Below are 18,981 nucleotides of genomic sequence, written 5' to 3' on the forward strand. Positions count from 1 at the left end.
TCACTCATGTATTGAGCCATGTGCCTATTCATCTTAGCAGCTACAATGCCTGACAGGAGCTTCCATATTGTACTGAGGGAGGGGGATTGGCTGGTAGTTGGATAGAATTGCCCCTTTCTAGGAGCTTTCATGATCAATACTGTCCGGCCTTGGGTCAACCACTCAGGTTGGGTTCCTTCCATCAATAGCTGGTTCATTTGTTCTGCTAGGCATTCATGGAGAGCAGTCAGTTTCTTTAGTCAGTAGGTGTGGATCATGTTAGACCTTGGTGCAGTCCAGCTTTTCATTCCTGAGACTCTGTCTTGGATGTTTACCTTTGTTATATGTTTAATTATTTAATTAATTTATTTATTTCACTATGTTTCCCAGCAATCTTAACTTGTAGCAGGGATAGGAAACCCAAGCCAACCCTAACTACAGGATTTATCAAAAAGGGAAGTCTGAAGCCTAGTCTTAAAAGCACAAAGAGTGTCCGCCTCAAGAACACAAACTGGAAGTTCTCCAAGAGAGGAGCCTGGGAATTGAAAGCTCTGCTTCCCATTCTACTTTCAGAAACTCTAGGAACTACAAGTAAACTTGCAGTCTGAGAGCAAAGTGCTGTGTTAGGAAAATATGGATCAATAAGATCTTTAATATAAGACGGAGCTTGGTTGTTGAGTACATTGTATGATAGAAGTAGGATTTTAAATTCTAAATTTGTCAGGGAGCCAATGCAGAAAAGCTAAAATTGGAAAAATATCTCTCATAAAAGTTATCTGGCAGTAGCATTTTGGATTAACTGAAAGTTCTGTGGAATTTTACAGACATCTAACTGGATAATAACTAAATGAAATAGTCCGACCTAGAAGTGTTAAATCCATAAACTAGTTTATCTTCATCATTTTGAGACAAGATATTTTTAATTTTAGTAATAACATAAGGGAGAAAGAAGGCAGTCCTGCTAACATTTTTATTTGAGAGTTAAATAACATATTCTTATCAAAAATAATGCTGCTGTGACTTACATTAGTACTGAAGGTCAAGTCAGTGCTATCTAGAGTAAATAAAAGTTTACAAACATGCTTGTGTCCAAAAACCACCTTTTTTTTGTCCAAATTTAAAAACAGATTTTTGTTTTGTTTTGTTTTTTATGTCTGTAAGATTCTTGTTCTCTAAGCAACTCATTGGAGTCATCATGCTCCATGGATAAATATAACTGAGTATCATCATTGTTTAATTTACTGATATATATATATATATATATATATATATATTCATTATATCGATTTAGCAGATTTGCAGTTTTAGCATGCAGTGTTTGGCTTCCACATCTTCTTTTCCTAGCCAATTTTCTTTTTTGGTCCATATTGTTTCCTAGAGTGATTGCATTCCTCCCTGAACCGATTCTTTGTGCAAAGCTGATACATGAAAGACTTAATAAAATTAGCAAAGACCTACTTTATACAAAACAGAACATTTAGGCAGTTAGGTTTCAACTGCTAGCTAGTAGAGGGAACAGGATTATCAGAACTTACCTCCAAATAGCAGCCAAAGTTTGTTCTGGTTGTGGTTGTTTTAGGGTGGACCATGTTACTTCAGTTTGGTTATTTGGACTATTGTCACAGAGGTCAGACTGGGATGTCAGTTTGACAGAGAAGTCAAAATTAACAGCAATGACTGACACACTGTCTATTTTTGATGAAAATGTATTGCTGCCTTTGCAAGTGGATGCATCCAGTGAGCTACTCTGATTGGCTGAAAGTGAACAACACCAGTTAGTCTGTGCCCAGCTGGTCAGTATGCTGGTGGAGATTCTCAGTCATCCAGGCCACGGTAAACTCAAAAAAGGTTAAAAAAACAAAAACAACTGGACTTCTATACTGGCTCCACACTCTCTATTTCTGAATTGAGAAAGCTCCTCGGACGAGAAGCAAAGCGTCTTCAACTACAGAATAGAAGTCCAGCTGTTTTTGTTTTTTCACCTTTTAGAATCTAGCTGGTCAGAAACTTAGTGTTGAGCTTTTCAAACTTTCTTCTTTTCTAAATGATGAGGAAAAGTGAAATGCGGAGTTTAAGTGACAATCAATTAAAAAGTAGCATGTCATTAAGAAACAAAGAAACATTTCACTGCTTTCATAACTTTTGATTTAGTCCACAGATAAAGTGCATGTACTTCAGAGTTTGCTGAATGCAAACACTTTTGTGTATCACCTGCACGCTGGCTGTAACAACACTCACGTTTTGGAGGCTGTGTGCATTTTTGTTTGAAGTGTTTAATAGAAATGTATTTTATACTTAACAAAATATTTTTAATATATTTCAAAGATTGAAAGAGAAATTTCAAGAGTGGCTCTTCGCACAGTTTATACATCTGTAAAATCCTGTAACAGGCTTATAACTCTACCACACTTATTAGTTTCCAAAATAAATATAAAACAAAATACTGAGATACCTTCATAAAAACTACACCTCAAAGTATATTCAAATGTAATTTAAAATATACCTAAATCTTAGGGTATTAAATTTTATACTTCAAATATATGCCTTTAGTAGAGTTTTGCCGATAATTATTCCAAATGTACTTTTTAAAAATTCATCAAAAATATATTGAATAAAAATCTGAAATAAGTACTCTTTAGTAATTATGCATGAATTTTACTTAAATATATATATTTTTCAAATATAGTCCAAGGAAACATACACTATTTTATAGGACACTGAAAGTGTTATTATAAAATATTTTTGTGTAACATATGACATTAATTTGTTTGTTGAAATATACTAACAGTCAGTACATGTCTTTACATGTTCTGGTTTATTAGCATGACTGGAGAGAGATTAGAGCAGGCATATTACAGGAGGTGAGGGGTTAAAATAATAGGGCAGCACAAAATCTGGACAGGCTAACAAAGGAAGATTACCATGAGACAACAGGGGGGAAAAGAAGCTATCAGAAACAATGAGATATCACAATTTACTACAGTTCAAAAGCAATAGTCATGCAGGAAAAACATAAACCCTGAACCAAAACTTGGTAAACAGAGATGAGCAATACTGATATGGACTTGCCTCAGGTGCTGGAGCAGCTCAGCGTCAGCTGAGTCCATGTTCAAACATTGAACTAGGAGGCAGTCTGGAATAAAACAGACAACTAAATACAGGAGCCAATACTAAAAGGTTTAAAGGCCAGCACACAGATCACACAAGCAAAGGTATCTAAATCACAAAGGTAAAAAAGTCAGCTGATCAGAAACATTAGGGAACCAATCAAAGGAATAAAGGATGGAATGCTTGTTACAACAGATAAAAATAAACTGGGAACAGCATCAACACACACAGAAGAGGGAGGTAATTGGAATACATGTGTCTAATTACACTAAGTAGGAGAGCAGACAACAGGAGTGGACCTGAGCAGGGCCCACGTGTCTAATATGATTAACAAAGAACAGAAGCACAGAGCCATGATGAAAGCTCAAATTGTGTTTGACATTATGTCTGCTAACCTCTGCATGTGTGATAAGATCTAACAACTGCTGCCAGTAGAAATCTAATATAGAGAGCCAGGCACAGTCTGCTGTGCTCTTTTATGACTCAAAAACAAAGGAAATCAGAAATCTTAATGTATGAAATTTGTATTTCAGATGTTTTTATTATTAGATTTTTTCTGCATTATCGGATGACATGTTGCAATAATTTTAAAAGAAAAAATATATATGTATTATTTATATATTTATACTATATATATTACAGAAAAATCATATGAAAACATTAACATTTTGCTAATTTCAACATGTTCATGTGATCAGGTGAAACATATTAAATTCGAGTAATTTTTCTATAAGAGTATATTAAATTAATTAAATAAACTATTGTTTTGGTCATCAGTTCGTGAACACCTACACCTCCAACTCTTCCCACACACAGACACATGCACAAATGATTTAAATTAAAATATACACAAAACTATATACATAAAATGCAACAAGTAGAGGAATGGCTGCAGTGACTTGCATATAGAACTAGGACAGGCCTAAAGTCTGGTCATTTGAGTGATTGTCTGTCAAACAGTTATCAATAGTTAGTACATCAGACATTAAGCACAAAGTATCTGTTGTTGCAGGTGTAAATAAAAATAAGAAGACGACCAGTAAAATTTTATCACATGCTTGCTTTTACACAGGCGCCATGATAGATCTGCGTTCAGTCTCCCTCACCATCTGGTCTCATCCTCCCTTTGGTGTCATCACAGTGCCATCTAGTAGCTAGAAGTAATAACAGCATCAGGGCAGAACATAATACATTCACGGTATGGACTTCAGGAAGAAAACATCTCCTCTGTTACCCAAACAAACATCCTTAATCCATTTTAGCAAAAGTAGTATTATTTTCTTCAAAACATTAGTATTTCTGTAATGCAAAATGAAGTTTCTGCAATTTATGATTACACTTTCAGGTGGCAGAAGTGCTATTAACCCTTCTAAGACCACAGGGATCACCAGTGACACCGCAGCGCTCCAGAAATGTCAAATTGTCTGAGTTGTTGTAAAATAGTTTGAATTAGGTTTTTGCAGTCTCAGAAATGTTCAATCTGCACTTAACAAGAATTTATCATAAGAAAGTTGAAGAAAATTCAATTCTGTTTTTGTCCTTTTCTTCTTATAAACACACAGTTTTAGGTATTTATTTACATAAGAATGGTGAATACTTGACTTTTGAAAGTTCTACTTCTCTTGGAAAAAAGGGTGTATATTAGACAAGACAATAGACAAGAAAGACCAGGCATTTTAATGAATATATCTATTATTGTGGTGCTAAAAGGGTTAAATCCAAATAAAGTCTTCTTTATTGTCTCATTTGGGCAAAGTAACAGTCTTTTAACATCTTTTCCCATCATTGAGGACAAATGAACTCAGTCCAGTCTGCTGCTGTACTGACAAAATAACTGGGTCTCTCCTTTTCCCACATGAAAAGGCTTTTTCACTCTGACTGTAGATTCAACAGTGACTTTGTGGATTTAGCTTCTCTTTTCTTGTTTGTGTAATGTGCAATTTTGGCTTGACCCAGTGTCAACAGCAATGTGTTTAATTTGAAAACTTGACAGGTTGTAATTGGTGTAGGTGAAACACTTGTGGTTTTGTCACACGCCTGACAAATGTTGCATGATGACAGGACTGTGTAGACCAAATCATTTATACATGGCCACCAGTGCAGTTCTCTGAGGCATTGTTTAGTGGGAACCATGCCCTGGTATCCTTCATGAGACAGGTACACAACCTTTTCTCGCAGAGACGTAGGAACTGTGAGACGTTTTCCTCTGAATAGCAGTGGTGTTTTTGTAGTCAGTTCGTGTCAGCCATGGATGGGAATTCAGAGAGGCCTCAAGGAGGTCCTGACAAATTGTTTGGCAACTTAGAAAGGGAAAGCAAGTCCCATCTCAGGTGCTTGGTTTGGGAGGGTAACTGCTGACCTGCACTGAGGATATTATTGAGCAGTGGAAGGAGCACTTCTAGGATCTCCTTAATCCAGGCATCATGTCCACCTTTGAGGAGGAGACAAGTCCATGACCATATTACCATGACAGAGGTCACCAAGATAGTCAAAACCTCCCTGGTGGCAGGGTGCTAGGGGTGGACGAGATTTGCCCTGAGATGCTGAAGGCTCTTGGGTATCGTGGTTAGTCTCTTTAATGTCACATGGAGGACCAGGATAACACTTGTGGAGTGACAGATCGGGATGGTGGTTCCCATTTTTTAAAATGGGGATTGGATAATGTGTTCCATTTATTAAGGGACCTCACTTCTCAGCCTTCATGGGAAAGTTTACTCCAGGGTGCTGGATCAGCATGTCGAGTCAGTCTAAAAGTTTACTTAACGCCCTGCAAACTGATACATTCCAAAGCTTCAGCACCATCAACAATAAACAGTTTTTTGTTGACCATGTTTAAAAACACAGCTATTATTTGGTTGAAAAAAAAAAAATAAAATAAATAAATAAAATAGTGTCATGCAAAAGTGCAGAGGTTTAATATTAGCTAATGTGAAGTGTTTTTACAATTGTATGTAATTTATGTGAAAGAGTTGTTTTCTAAGTCTGAAAAAACATTACAAAGGTCCTTTGTTTAGCTAGCCATTAGCCTAGCCTAGAAAAATTCTGCCTTTTTCGTCATACTCCGTGCTCTATGACTGATGTTATGGCTGATAAGGTACTAACTATCGATAGCTAGTAGACTTAATATCATTTCAAAAAAGACCAGATTAAGTAACAGAAATTAAAGTTTACGCTGAGGTGTGCTTGCACAGCTGTGTTATGCCTACCAGATTATGAATAAATAATTTACACTGACCGAATGGAGTTACTGGTTTTAAATTAACACTGCAGCCAAACATGTTTTGTCTGTTAATCAGATTTTAAGCAGCATACACCAACAGTCAATAACAGTTATCATGTTCTGACAAACAAACAAACAAACGCATATCTGGTTTCCGTTGTAGGATATTTCAAAATCAGTCTTATTAAAAGATTATAACCAAACATTAGACTCCCTTTAACAAATTAAGTGTTTCTGATCGGTGTAAAAAATAGTTACTCAAGTGTATAAAACAGAAAAAATATGATATTTAATGAATTTCGAACTGTAGCTGAGCATCTGAACATAAAGTGAATTGTATACCTTTTACTGAACCTCACTAAACATCACAGATCAAGGATCTGCCTTGGTTTGATCGCATGTCCATATCATGTTTCAAACTCTTGGGTTGTTTGAGCCAGCTGATGTCACATTTCTGAGGGTCGTGTGTTTCTAGCTGACCTCAGGCTGCAGCATAGTAGATGTGGGTCAACTGACTTGTGTTATGAGATGCTGTCTTTTCTGTCTAAAGTTCTGTCGTTTGCTGGGTTTGATACGGTAGCTACATGGAGTTCCTGTTGGTCTTTAACTGGTTGCCGTCAGCCACCTTCCTGCTGGAAATGTACATGTGCTTCAGGTGGCAGTGTTGACAAGGTTCTTGCAGCTTCATGTATTGCTGACATACATCTCTTCTTGATTGCCCAGTTTTCTGTGGGGTTACTTGAGGTCACAACTGTTTTGCTGTTGTGGGCAAAATTAACTGCAGCCTGCGACTCATGACAATTCTTCCAGGATTTTGCAGACATTTTTTGTGATTGTTGCGGGCTAAAATGCCTGATTTCGTGGGCATTTTCCTAAAAGTTGCGATGAAAAGTTGATTTTTTTTTTTACTAAAATCATTAAACAACCATAACTTTTAATATATAAACCAAAAATACTTCCTAGTTTTGTAAGATAATTACCAACAAACATTGACATTCTCAAAAGATGCTTTATTTGAGAACTTTGATAGCTTCTAAACTGACATTCATGACCATTTCTGGATTGTCCCTCGTCTGCAGCTCTCCTCACGTTTTGCAGACACGATGTGTTTGTCAATGGATGACTTGCATTTATGTTCAATGATTACACTGCAGGACGTGCAAAACAGCTGCAGCTGGGGAGGAAACTGGTTTACGACCGTAGTGAAGTTAGTTTGAAGTTGGATATTGGATATTTGCACTCCGCGGAGTTAGCGGCGTCTAGCTCACGGCATTCTGATGTTAACAGGAAGTGACGTCATGTGTCTTCTTCTTGAGTTATTTGGGGTTATTTTGTATTACACACTACACAAACCCACAAAGAAGAGACTAGACCGCAGAAACGGTGGCGAATCACTTTAGAAACAATAAATATTGGGTTAAAGTTGCGGGAAAGTTACAGTGTTTTGGACAAAGTTGCAAAAAGTTGCGATTTCGCGGGGTTTGCTTGATTTTGCGTTAATAGCTGGGATCGCAATCTCGCAAAATCCTGGAGGGTCTGTCATGAGGATTTGGGCTGGTGATTTCAGTGTTTCTGCACTCAAATAAAGTGAACAGATCTTTTCCTTCCTCTCTAGCGTTTGTGAGGATTCGTTTTACAGTCTGAACAATCTTTTCGGCTAGACTATTGCTTTAGGGTAACATGGGTTTGAAGTGATGAGCTGAAAACTTCATGCCTTTGTGAACTGACTGAAATCTTTGGAGTCCTACTGTCACTCACAACATTTCAGGAATGCCATGTCTGGCCAATACAGCTTTCATCTTGTGGATGACACCGGCTGTGCTGATGCTGTGCAGGCATTCAATTTTAAAATACCTGCTCAGGTAATCCCATGTGACAATGTATTCTGTGGCTACAGTTTGCCATAGGTTTTCAGGGATTTCTTGTGAGAGCTTTGAATCCTTCTGGTTTGAAAAGTGGTGTGTTTGGCATATGTCACATCCCATTATAGTTTCTTCTCTTGCTCTGTATTTGCTCTTTTCCACTCTGACATGTATTTTGTGTATGCACGGATGCATTTCTTTTATTATTTATTATTTTCTCACCTTTCAGGAGAAATCCATAAGTCTCTGTCGTTTCATCACAGTGGTTCCAGTATTCACTAATGAGAGAAGGACACTTTTCTTGTGTCTGGCCAGCCTGACTGAATGACATGTTCGAGGGTGGACAACTACATCTTCAGCTGTGGCTGTCTTGAGGTTGGAAACTCTGTCTATACTCACTGGCATTGTGCTGATGACTGCATACTTGAGACTTCATGTCTTCAGTTAATGAACTGTCCTCTTCATCATGTATTACCTTGACAATGTGTCCGTGAATGGAATTTTCTTTCTTGGTTTGGGGATGAAAGAGATGTATTTCTGCAATGCGAGCAGCATGTGCTGCAAGTGTGGCAGCACAAAAGCTAGGGGCTTGCGAAGTATTGATTCAAGTTGCTTGTGGTCAGATTCGACAGAAGTATTTGACAAAGTATGCTAGCACCTGCTCTGGTATTAGCTGTTATTACTCTCTTGTGTATTTTGTTCCATTTGAACTCTGTGTCTTGTTGAAGGAGCTGTCTGAAAGATGTGCTCACCTCAGTCAGATTGGGGGCAAATCTAACAAGATAATTTACTATGCCAAGGATTGTCTCCAGTTGTGCTTCATTTTCTGTTGTTGGCATATTGTGAATTGCTTTCACCTTCAGGGGGTCAGGTTCTAATCTGTTAGCTGTGAGCTTGTGTCTGAAGTAGCTGACTTTGCTGATACAGACGTGACACTTGTCTGGGTTGGGCTTTACACCTCTTTCACTGGGCCAACAGAAAATGGATATGAGGTTGCGGTTATGCTCCTCTTTTGTTTTCCCAAACACAATGATGTTGTCCATTAAGTCAGTCACTCCCTATAGCTCCTCATACATTTCGTCAATTCCCCTTTGGAAATCATCTTGGGCAGACAAGATGTCAATTGGGAAACTGAGGAAACAATATCTGTCATATATGGTGTTGAAGGTGTGAGCAGAGTTGACTCCTCACTGAGGTTGATGGCCCAATATGTCGGGGTTCTGGAATATTTTGGTGTGTTTTGCCTGCTGCTTTCATATTTTCTTTAGTAGATGGCGTGGGTTCTTCCAGGTGGTTGCTGCAGCAGGTGTTCCTCATCAGGTGCTCATCAGGGAGGTTTAAAGGGAGTCGTCTGCCAGCACTTCAATGTCAGAGTGTTAACATGTGTGGTACGTGTGTTACCTACCTGACCAAGATTTAGTACCTGTGCCTTGTTCACGCCGTGTTCTAGTTTTGACCAGTGTTTAGGATCTAAGCCTTGTTCATAAGTTTATGCTTTGTTCCAGGTTACTCTCTTGGACCTTGAGCACTGTGCTGGTTTCCAGATCAGAGTTAGGTTCTGGGAAAGGACTACCTCTCGCTAAGAGATACCACGCCGGAACGCTACCTCCATACCGAACCCTGCTCACCCTCCACCGCCACCTGGAGACCTCGCCTCTACAGACTCCTACGGTCCTACAGGACATTCACTCCAGACCCCGTCACCCCTCCTAGGCAAACAACCTCCATTACTCTGTAAGCTGTTGCTCTTAAAGTTCAGTCACACCATCTCTAACTATAAATTAATACAGACTCTCTCTCCCTCTCAGTGGACAGCACTATTCCAGAGAAGCCAGTTTGCCTGCCCTTTAATCTGCATTGATTAAATAAACATTTTTGTTTCATCTACTTGGTCTCCTGGGTGTGTTCAGCATGTGGGCTAAAGCTGCAGCCACTGACATGACACAATATCCAGATCTAGCATCCATTATGCTAAAATAATTTGCTCCAGCTAGCTTGTACATTATGTCATCAAGCATTGGGAGTGGATGGTGTGGCCTCATATTTGCTTTGTTTAGGGGTCTTGGTTCAGGGTATATGCAGAGTTTGGTTTTGGTTTCTCACATATGTATTACGAGTGCATTCGTCCACTGGGTTGGTTCTGTTACTTTGGGTTGGTTCTGTTACTTTGCATATTATGCTGTCTTTTTCCATATTTTCTAGTTTTCTAGTCTCTGAGAGCAAAAGCCACTCTCCTTGGGGGACAGTCTACTGGTGCTACACTGGGGACTATGTTGAAACTGAACTCACCTTGAAATGCCTTTGAAAACATGCTTGTACTCACTCAGTGTGTCTGTCAGCAGACTACAACTTAAAACTTTTGAGTTGTTGGTTTGTCTTTGTATCTGCTTGTAAGGGGGCAAAAACCTGTCACTTTCAGTGGAAGCTCTCCATAGCCATACATTAGTCTTTTTCCAGTGGAATGTTAGGCATGAGCTTATGAGAGTCTTTGGTGGATATCACTCTTGTTTGTGCTTCTGTGTCTAACTTCAACATCTGTTTCACATTATTTTCCCCCAGTTTTATTTCTGTCCTCTTCCTCTTCTGTTGTGTCTGCTGTGACTGTGTCCACAAACAGCTCTGGGTCAGACACTTCCTGAGTTTCTCTTGAACAGTGTACCTGTCCTTCTTTGACTGGTGTTTGGCCCCTGGATTTGCATACTTTTGCAAAGTGGTAAAATTTTCTGCACTTTAAGCACGGCTTTCCTTTTGCTGGATGTTCTATGTGTTTATTGTGATGTTCTCCACAAGCACCATCATAATGGTGCCATAAATCATGGTCAATACAAATTAATTTAAACTTTTTTAAAAAAATCTTTAACCTTTATTTAACCAGGCATCCATTCCATGATGTCAAAGAAAAACTATCATCCATCCATCCATCCATCCATCCATCCATCTTACCCACTTTTTCCTGTCTGGGTTGCAGCTGAGCTGGTGCATGTCTTCAGCGGTCATTGCATCATTTTTTTTCAACTATTTTTTGTCTAAATATTTTGTATTATATTAGAAATGAACTGACTGCAAATGGATTTGAATCTAGGACTGAATGTGATTCATGATTTGGACTTATTTTTTGTTTTGTAATGTCCACTGGGATGATTTCTGATGTGAATTAGAACTATATAAATAAACTGAATTGAAAATATTTGGTATTTTAAACACAAAAACTTATCAAGTTCAAATTCTAGTGAGAAAGAGTTGCCTCCATATCAGTCAGATGGACAGACAGACAGACAGATAATCAAGTCATTTTTGTTAATCCTCACACTAAATAAAATTTGCTCAGAAACACAACATGTTTGAAGCTTGAAATAAAGATAACACAACTTATTGGGTTTCATAAACCTACTTCATAATAATAAAAAAATCATAATATCATAATAAAAAAAATACAGATTATGACATTATGAATTTAAAGATCTGTGATGAACTGTTCACAGGTATTGGGCTAAAAACAGAAAAAGAAATGTTCTTGTGTGTACCCCCTTTGATAAACTCTTAACCAGGGTCAGCAGCTTTTACAACTAAAGGAGCCGTTTATTCCCTTGCTCACACTAAATAAAATAAAACTTACTTGAAAATTTAAATGCAGATTTCTTCATTTTTCTATTAGAAAATTAGTAATTAACACAACATTAAAATGTAAGTTTTTTGTGTGTTATTGTTGTGAATGGTTGCTTGTTTTTCTCAAAGAATTAAAATCAGGGAAAAAAGCTGAATTGTGTTCAACCGCAGAGGAAAGTTTGGCTGTTTAAGTACATGTTGAATGCGCACGTGCAAAATAAATGTTTACATTTTTGTTTTTGCAATTGATGACAGAGGGATGTCTCATATTATGTCCTTACTATTATCTCAGGTAAAAGTACTCTGCTTTGCTAGAGTAAAGCACATATTTGCCTGCCACTAGATAATTTGGGTGAACATAAAAATGAGGACAGAATTTTCTCTAATAACTGAAATGTTCACTTACTTAAAATCAATTAGGTTTTCAGTGAAATCCAGATTTATCCTTTTAATCCTCAATTTTTTCTGAATAACTTCTCATCTTTTTGCAAGACACCTGCTTCCAGTAACTCGTTATAGAGAATATATTTGTAAAACTGCCATTTGTGTTTTTTCTACTCAGCAGCATGTTGTAAATTGATTAAAAATATTTATATTTTAGTGGATTTCAGACAAAGACGTAGCTAGACGTTAAATAAATGAAGTGGTGAACTGGCTAACAAAACTATTGGGACAAAGTGGTTGATGTGTTTGTTTCTTGTCTTAATAGTATCTTAATAGTGTCTTAATAGTATCAATTTGTTACAGAAATTTTGTTCACCTATTACACAAATCTGGCCAAGAGAACTGATACAATTAGCGTGTTCTGGTTCTAAATATAAATATTAATTTCCATGTTATCTTTGGTCAGCTGGGGCAGAGGAACCAAACACCCGAAAGTTGCAGACCTCTGAAGTTTCCTACATTTGTGAAAGATTTTTAGGTATCCCATTTGAAATGATAAAAACTTTAGTCAGAGTGAAGATAAAGATTTGGCCAGTTTGTTAGATATTTAGGACTATTTAGATAATTGGAACTTGTGCAGTTTCTTCTCATTAGGGCAGAGATCTTCATTGTTTTTAAATGCCATGTAAAGTTTTTATTAAAGCAGTTACTTCTGATTCTTGGCATTATCGGGACAACTTGACATATATTTCTATTTTTTTTTATCACGGCTATACATTTTAAAATTCATTTCATTGTTGGTTTTGGTCAAAGCTACAGCCACAAGAGCCACAGTTTGCAGACCCCTGATATAAGTTTATTGAAAAAAAAAAGAATATATTCTTTTATTTTTACTAAGGAATTTTGTTAACATACTGGACAATAAACAGCTAGTTAAAAATCAAATCTTCTGTCTCATTCATGGAGTTCTACAGTCAGATTTATACAGTTTTTACCTTCAGTGTCACGGATGTTCTGCAGGATCTCGTCACTTCTCAGGGGTTCCTCTTCTGAAAAAGTCAGTGATTTAACAGTGTAGTCGTCCATCACGTGGTAAACTGCCTCCAAAGTGAAGTAGCAGTCCCGCTCCTTCATGTCATCCTCGATGAGAAGCAGCGCGCTCCTCCAGCTGAAGCGCTCGAACATCGCGCTGAACACCTCTGCCATCTTCATGTAGGACGGAGCGATCCGCGTCAGGTGGGAGTACTCCGAGTCCTTGTTCCTGAACGCCACGGCCAGGGCACCTGCCGAGACCACCGGGATGTTCCAGTGGGATGCCAGCCTCACCACCGCGGCCGCCTCGTACTCGCGCACGGGACCGAGGATCAGATCCGGCTTGCGCTCGCAGGACCTGTCCGCGAGCGCGAACACCGCCTGGTTGACGGAGTCGGAGTCCTGCAGCTGAAGGCTGAAGTGGAAGTTAGGGAACTGTGCCGTCAGCGCGTGCTGTGCGTAACGGATCGCGGGCGCAACTCTGGCTTGGGAAAACAGAAAAGAGTTGTTTTTGGGCAAAAAGACCAGGACGTCTATCTCCTGGGTGAGGTTGTTGGTCAGAACCGGGTTCAGGGTCATCAAGAGGAGAACAGTCAAACTAAGCATGATGCCGTTTTGGGTTGGATGGTGTTTCTCTCCACGAGTTCAACTAACAGAAACCCCTGCGCACAATCAGATAATTTGTCCTGTAAAGTTACGGAGTCCTCCTGACCCAGCTCAGATCCTGAGTCGCGCGTGCTGCCTGCAGCCTGGAGTTTTGAAGCATCCTTTCAGTGATCTTCCTGCGTCACCAGGAGCTGCCCTCCTCCATCTTAAAGCTACACTGCTGCTGAGCTCACAATGAGACGCTTCAACACTGCTGCTGTTCCTGCGTGGGAATTATGGCTTCAAAAAACACCAGTTCCACTCAGTTAAAGCCCTAGCATTCCAGGAAGGAATGCGTATCACCCGCCGCCTTTTATGCAACACTTTTAAACATCTTATGATTTGTTTTCTCTTGAAGCATTGTGTTGTGAATCACACTCAACTACAACCACAAAAAAATCTAACAAAATGTTTTTATGCTTGGCTGAGCTGAGTTATAATAATTTTTGTGTTGGCTATGATCGATTAGTTGTGGTGGCCATCTTGACTTGGGTTGGCTCTAAAGGTTTATCATTTATAGATGTACAGCCATTGATTGCATTAACAGACAGTTTTTTTGTCCTGTTGTGGCATATCAGACATACCATACAGAGGAGATGGCTGCCTACATGTGCCAGAACAAATTAATTAACAGATTAATAATAAATAATAATAATAATAGGTAGGTCACCAGCGAACCACCAACTGACAGGTTTTTCAAATAAAAAATGTAAAATACAACGAATCTTACAGCAAATCTTTAGAACTGCTTTTAGTCCATCTTTAACGTAAGTATAATTTTCTGAAAGAAGTCCAAATAATTCCCATAGTTCTGATGTTGTTATCAAGCGTCTGATGGTTTTCTGTTTACGTTACATAATTATTCAAACTGTATGATGCAGTAAAATTATTATAAAAGATAAAAGAGCGATGATGTTTTAGTCCATGTCTGTGTGTGTGTTTGTCATGTTAGCAAAATATCCTATCAACCACTGGATGGATTTTAATTAAACATTGGATGTACATCTAGATCTAATTAATATTGGAGGGAATCCAATTCTAAATGGCTGCCCCAATAATTGTCTATAGAAAACACAACTCAATTTTACAGATTTTAGGCTAAAGTTTGGTGTGGTAGTAGCTGAGAGTCACCCTGACCAGATCTCCAGAAATCTCCCATTACTGGATGGGATCCTGTCATTTTCAGAGTTTGATCAAAACAGCTTTAACTTTGTGATTGCTCATCGTCAGATGATCTTAGTTAATTATTAGTTATCACCAACTGTCTTTCTGGCTGTGGCTACTTTTACTTTTTTTAAGTAGGCCAACATCTTATTTGAAGGTATACAGCTTAAATCACACAAAGACGCATAAAGTTCAATAAAAGTCTGCAATGCCATAAAAAGTAAATAAGAAATCCACCACATGTTAACATTGAAACATATTTTATATTTGTACAGTAGACCTGTCAGAATAGGAAAGCTTTGACAACATTTTAAATCCCAGTTCTGTGCTCATGCAGCAGTATTTATTTGGTGTATAAGTAACAACTCACCAAGCACTTCTCTCAGAAGACATCTTGTTTGCAAGCAAGTTGCGTGGAATTCACTGACGTCAGAGCCGCCACTCTTGGTTACATTTAAACTGATTAAATCGTTACAACATTATACAGAATGTGAGGCATACTCTTTGCTATCTTTATTTAAAATGTCCAATTATACCAAACAGCACAACTGGGAAAGTTTTTGCAATTATGGTTATTAAGCTTAAAGTACCGTAAAAAGTGATAATACAATTTTTTACTTTGGGAACCTGTCTGTAAGAAATCCAGTCTGATATTTTTCATAGCAGGAAACAAGCTGAACAGTGACATGAGGTCAGTTCTGTTTTAAAGTTTTAGAATTTACTCTGCAAGCATCTAAATGAAAGGACAAAATACTACCACTTTATTTATAAAGCAGTTTAAAAACAGCCACAGCTGCAACAAATTGCTACACATGTAAAATAAATAAACACTTAAAGCATAAAACAAAGAATTAAAACATTAAAACAATTAAAACAACAATAGGATTAGTAAAAACAATTAAACAGAAGCAAGTCTCAGGCTGTGACAAAAGCCAAGGAAGTTTCAACAAGTTAAAGCTGAGAGTCATTTATAACACATGCTCTGCATACAAACACATCTTGCAATATTGCATGAAACTTTGTAAAATGTTATTTTTAAGGCTTGACCAAAAGGTTATAAGTCCATCATTTATCAACATAAGATGATCTTAGTCTAAAACTCTGGCATGAAAGGAGAAGAATGCATTTCTTTAAGGAATGCTAGCCCTTTAATTTTCATTCTGTCTGCCTGGGTTTCTTCCAAGGCTTAAATGAATGGTTTTATGACTCACCTGTAGCTAATTAATCTCTCCAAAAACTCTCTTCTGCTCTCGCACTCTAGGCGAGGGGTCTGCAACATGTGGCCCTAGAGCAGGGGTAGGCAATCCTGGTCCTCTGGGCCACCATCCTGCATGTTTTCCTTGTTTCTCTGCTCCAACACACCTGATTTGAATCAATGGGTGATTAACAGGCTTCTGCAGGACATGAAGAGGTGATTTAACCTCTGAATCAGGTGTGTTGGAGCAGAGAAACAAGGAAAACATGCAGGATGGTGGCCCTGAGGACCAGGGTTGCCTACCCCTGCTCTAGGGCCACAAATGGCTCTCTGTAATTTCTCCAGTTTTAGCTTCTCTCCATTGGCTCCCTGTCAAATTCAGAATAGAATTTAAAATCTTACTTCTAACATACAAAGCTCTAAACAACCAAAATCTATTTGATATTAAAGATCTTATTGTTCCATATTTTCCTAACAGAGCACTTTGCTCTCAGACTGCAGGTTTACTTGTGGTTCCTAGAGTTTCCAAAAGTAGAACAGGAGGCAGAGCTTTCAGCTATCAGGCTCCTCTTCCAGTTCCTGTCCACGAGGCTGACACCTCGTCTACTTTTAAGCTAAGACTTAAGACTTTCCTTTTTGATAAATCCTATAGTTAGGGTTGGCTTGAGTTTCCTGTACTATCCCTTAGTTATGCTGCTATAGAATTAGACTGCTGAAGGATAAATTAACCCCATTTCCTCACTCTGCTGCTGCTCTTTACTTGCTCTACTGTAATTATTTCTATCACTAACATGGTTTTCTTTGTCTTTCTTCCAGTAAAAACTACACCTGGACCAGTCACTCTGTTTGTCTGTGTCTCTTTTGTTGTGAGTTGGTGCTTTATAAATAAACTGAATTGAATTGAATTAAATCAGTGTTGACCAACAATAACAGGAATAAATCCTGTTTATTTTCCTAACCAGAACAGGAAGAACTAGTTTTAGCTGTTTCCTTGTCCAATTTAATGCAAATGTGGGAATAAAAGTTTTGTAACAGAATGATCCCAATAATACAAGGAACCAAACAGATTATTTAATTAGAAACAGTAGTTCGTTAGCCCAGTTACCATTTCATCATTCCAACTTCCAGCCACACAGTGGGATCTCACTTCGAAATCCATCAGAAACTGAAACATTTTTAACACAATTAACGAGATGAGAGTTGCTGAGAGGATAAAACAAAACAGCTTTGCAAACATATCAAAGATAACTGTGTTAGGACTGATCCAAATAAGGTGACCTTCAAAAATATAATTCATTCTGATAACAGTAAGAATTAAAAGCCTAGTGTTCTTTAAAAGAATGCATGCTTCTCACAGCCTTTCATGCTGGAGTTTTAAACTAAATCATTTTAATGGTGGGAAAAGATGGAGTTCTAGTAATTTTGGTCAAACAAATTATGTTATACACAATCTCATACAATATTGCAAGATCCTGCTAGATTTGTTAGCACTTGGAGTATGTGTTAAGGATGATTCTTAGCTTCTACCACATCAAACTTTAGCTCAATATGTGTTACATTGACTAAGTTATAGCCATTTATGTGTTGGTTAAGGCCAGTGGGCGATGGTGGCCATTTTGAATTGGGTTGTCTTCAAAGGTTAATCAGTTGTAGATGTACAGCCACTGATTATTTGGTTAAAAATTCAATAAAATCTGTTCAGTGGTTCATGAGATATTTTGCTAAAAGACAGACAGAGTTGATTTTAAATATTTAATGGCAGAATTTTGAACAAAGCTCTTGCACAATCTGCTAGCATGCTCAATATATGATGTGGATCAGTCTCAGCTACTACAGCACGAAATTTGAGCTTAATATCTGCAAAAATAACTAAGACATTGTCATCTTTTTTAAAATGTCAGTTGGCTTCGGCAACCATCTTAAATTGATGTGACTCCAACAGTTAACCAGTTATATATGTATATCAAATAATTACTTTCTGCAAGTTTAAATAGAATTTGTCCAGTGGGTCATGACACATTTTGGTAACAAACGTACACACAAACACACACACACACACACACACACAGACACAGGCAAAAACATTATTGCCCAATTTGCTTTTTGGCAGGGGGTGATAATGACAATAATATGAATCTATGGTACTGCAAAATTCTAACAAATAATGCATTCAAACTAAATTCAAATGCTTATATTCCATAAATCATGTATGGTACAGAAGTTATTAAAAAGCATTAGTCATTAATATACATCAATCCATGTAAATTCAATAAAAACACATAACCACAAATTGCTGAAATTCTTCACCTAGAATGACATATTTATACGGACTCAGGAATCTGGGCTGGTTTACACAGGGGTCCTGTTTCACAAACCACACATTCAAAGGTTCAGTTGCCAAGTCAGGGACTCGGTATTTGGTCGTCATCACTGCTCTCTCTGTGAAAAGGTTAGCGTGCTTCTTTCAACTGTACAAATGTCATATTTACCACTTTCATTTAAGCCAGCCTCTGTGACGCCAACAGGAATTCTAATTTTAACAATTCTATAGAAATAAGTCTTTTTTTTTAAATGGTGGAAGGGAGATAGTTCTACTCCAGCAACAATATCCCACCAGCTGCTAGTGATGATGAAAAGTCTTCATGCTTGCTGACATCTGGTGGCCGTCTCTTGATCTCAGACAGAACTAAAATCCTTTTAAGGTTAAGTCCAATTGTAGAGCAGTGCCTAGAAATATATCAATCACTGAGTAAACACTATTGTTTTCCTGTGTATAGGTTGTTTTT

The 18,981-nt window shown here is 37.9% G+C and overlaps 1 protein-coding gene across 1 annotated transcript in view; it reads right to left on the reverse strand.

Moving 5' to 3' along the window:
* The window catches only part of npr3 (natriuretic peptide receptor 3), a 42,240-nt gene extending 28,307 nt beyond the window's left edge, over positions 1–13,933 (reverse strand). The window contains exon 1 of the mRNA XM_017435226.3: positions 13,155–13,933. Within this exon, the coding sequence (XP_017290715.1) occupies positions 13,155–13,797 (643 nt within the window). The 5' untranslated portion in view covers positions 13,798–13,933. The remainder of the gene's footprint in view (positions 1–13,154) is intronic.
* Between the last annotated feature and the right edge of the window lie 5,048 nt (positions 13,934–18,981).

This window comes from Kryptolebias marmoratus, linkage group LG1 (genome assembly GCF_001649575.2).
Source record: "Kryptolebias marmoratus isolate JLee-2015 linkage group LG1, ASM164957v2, whole genome shotgun sequence".
Classification (NCBI taxonomy): Eukaryota; Metazoa; Chordata; class Actinopteri; order Cyprinodontiformes; family Rivulidae; genus Kryptolebias; species Kryptolebias marmoratus.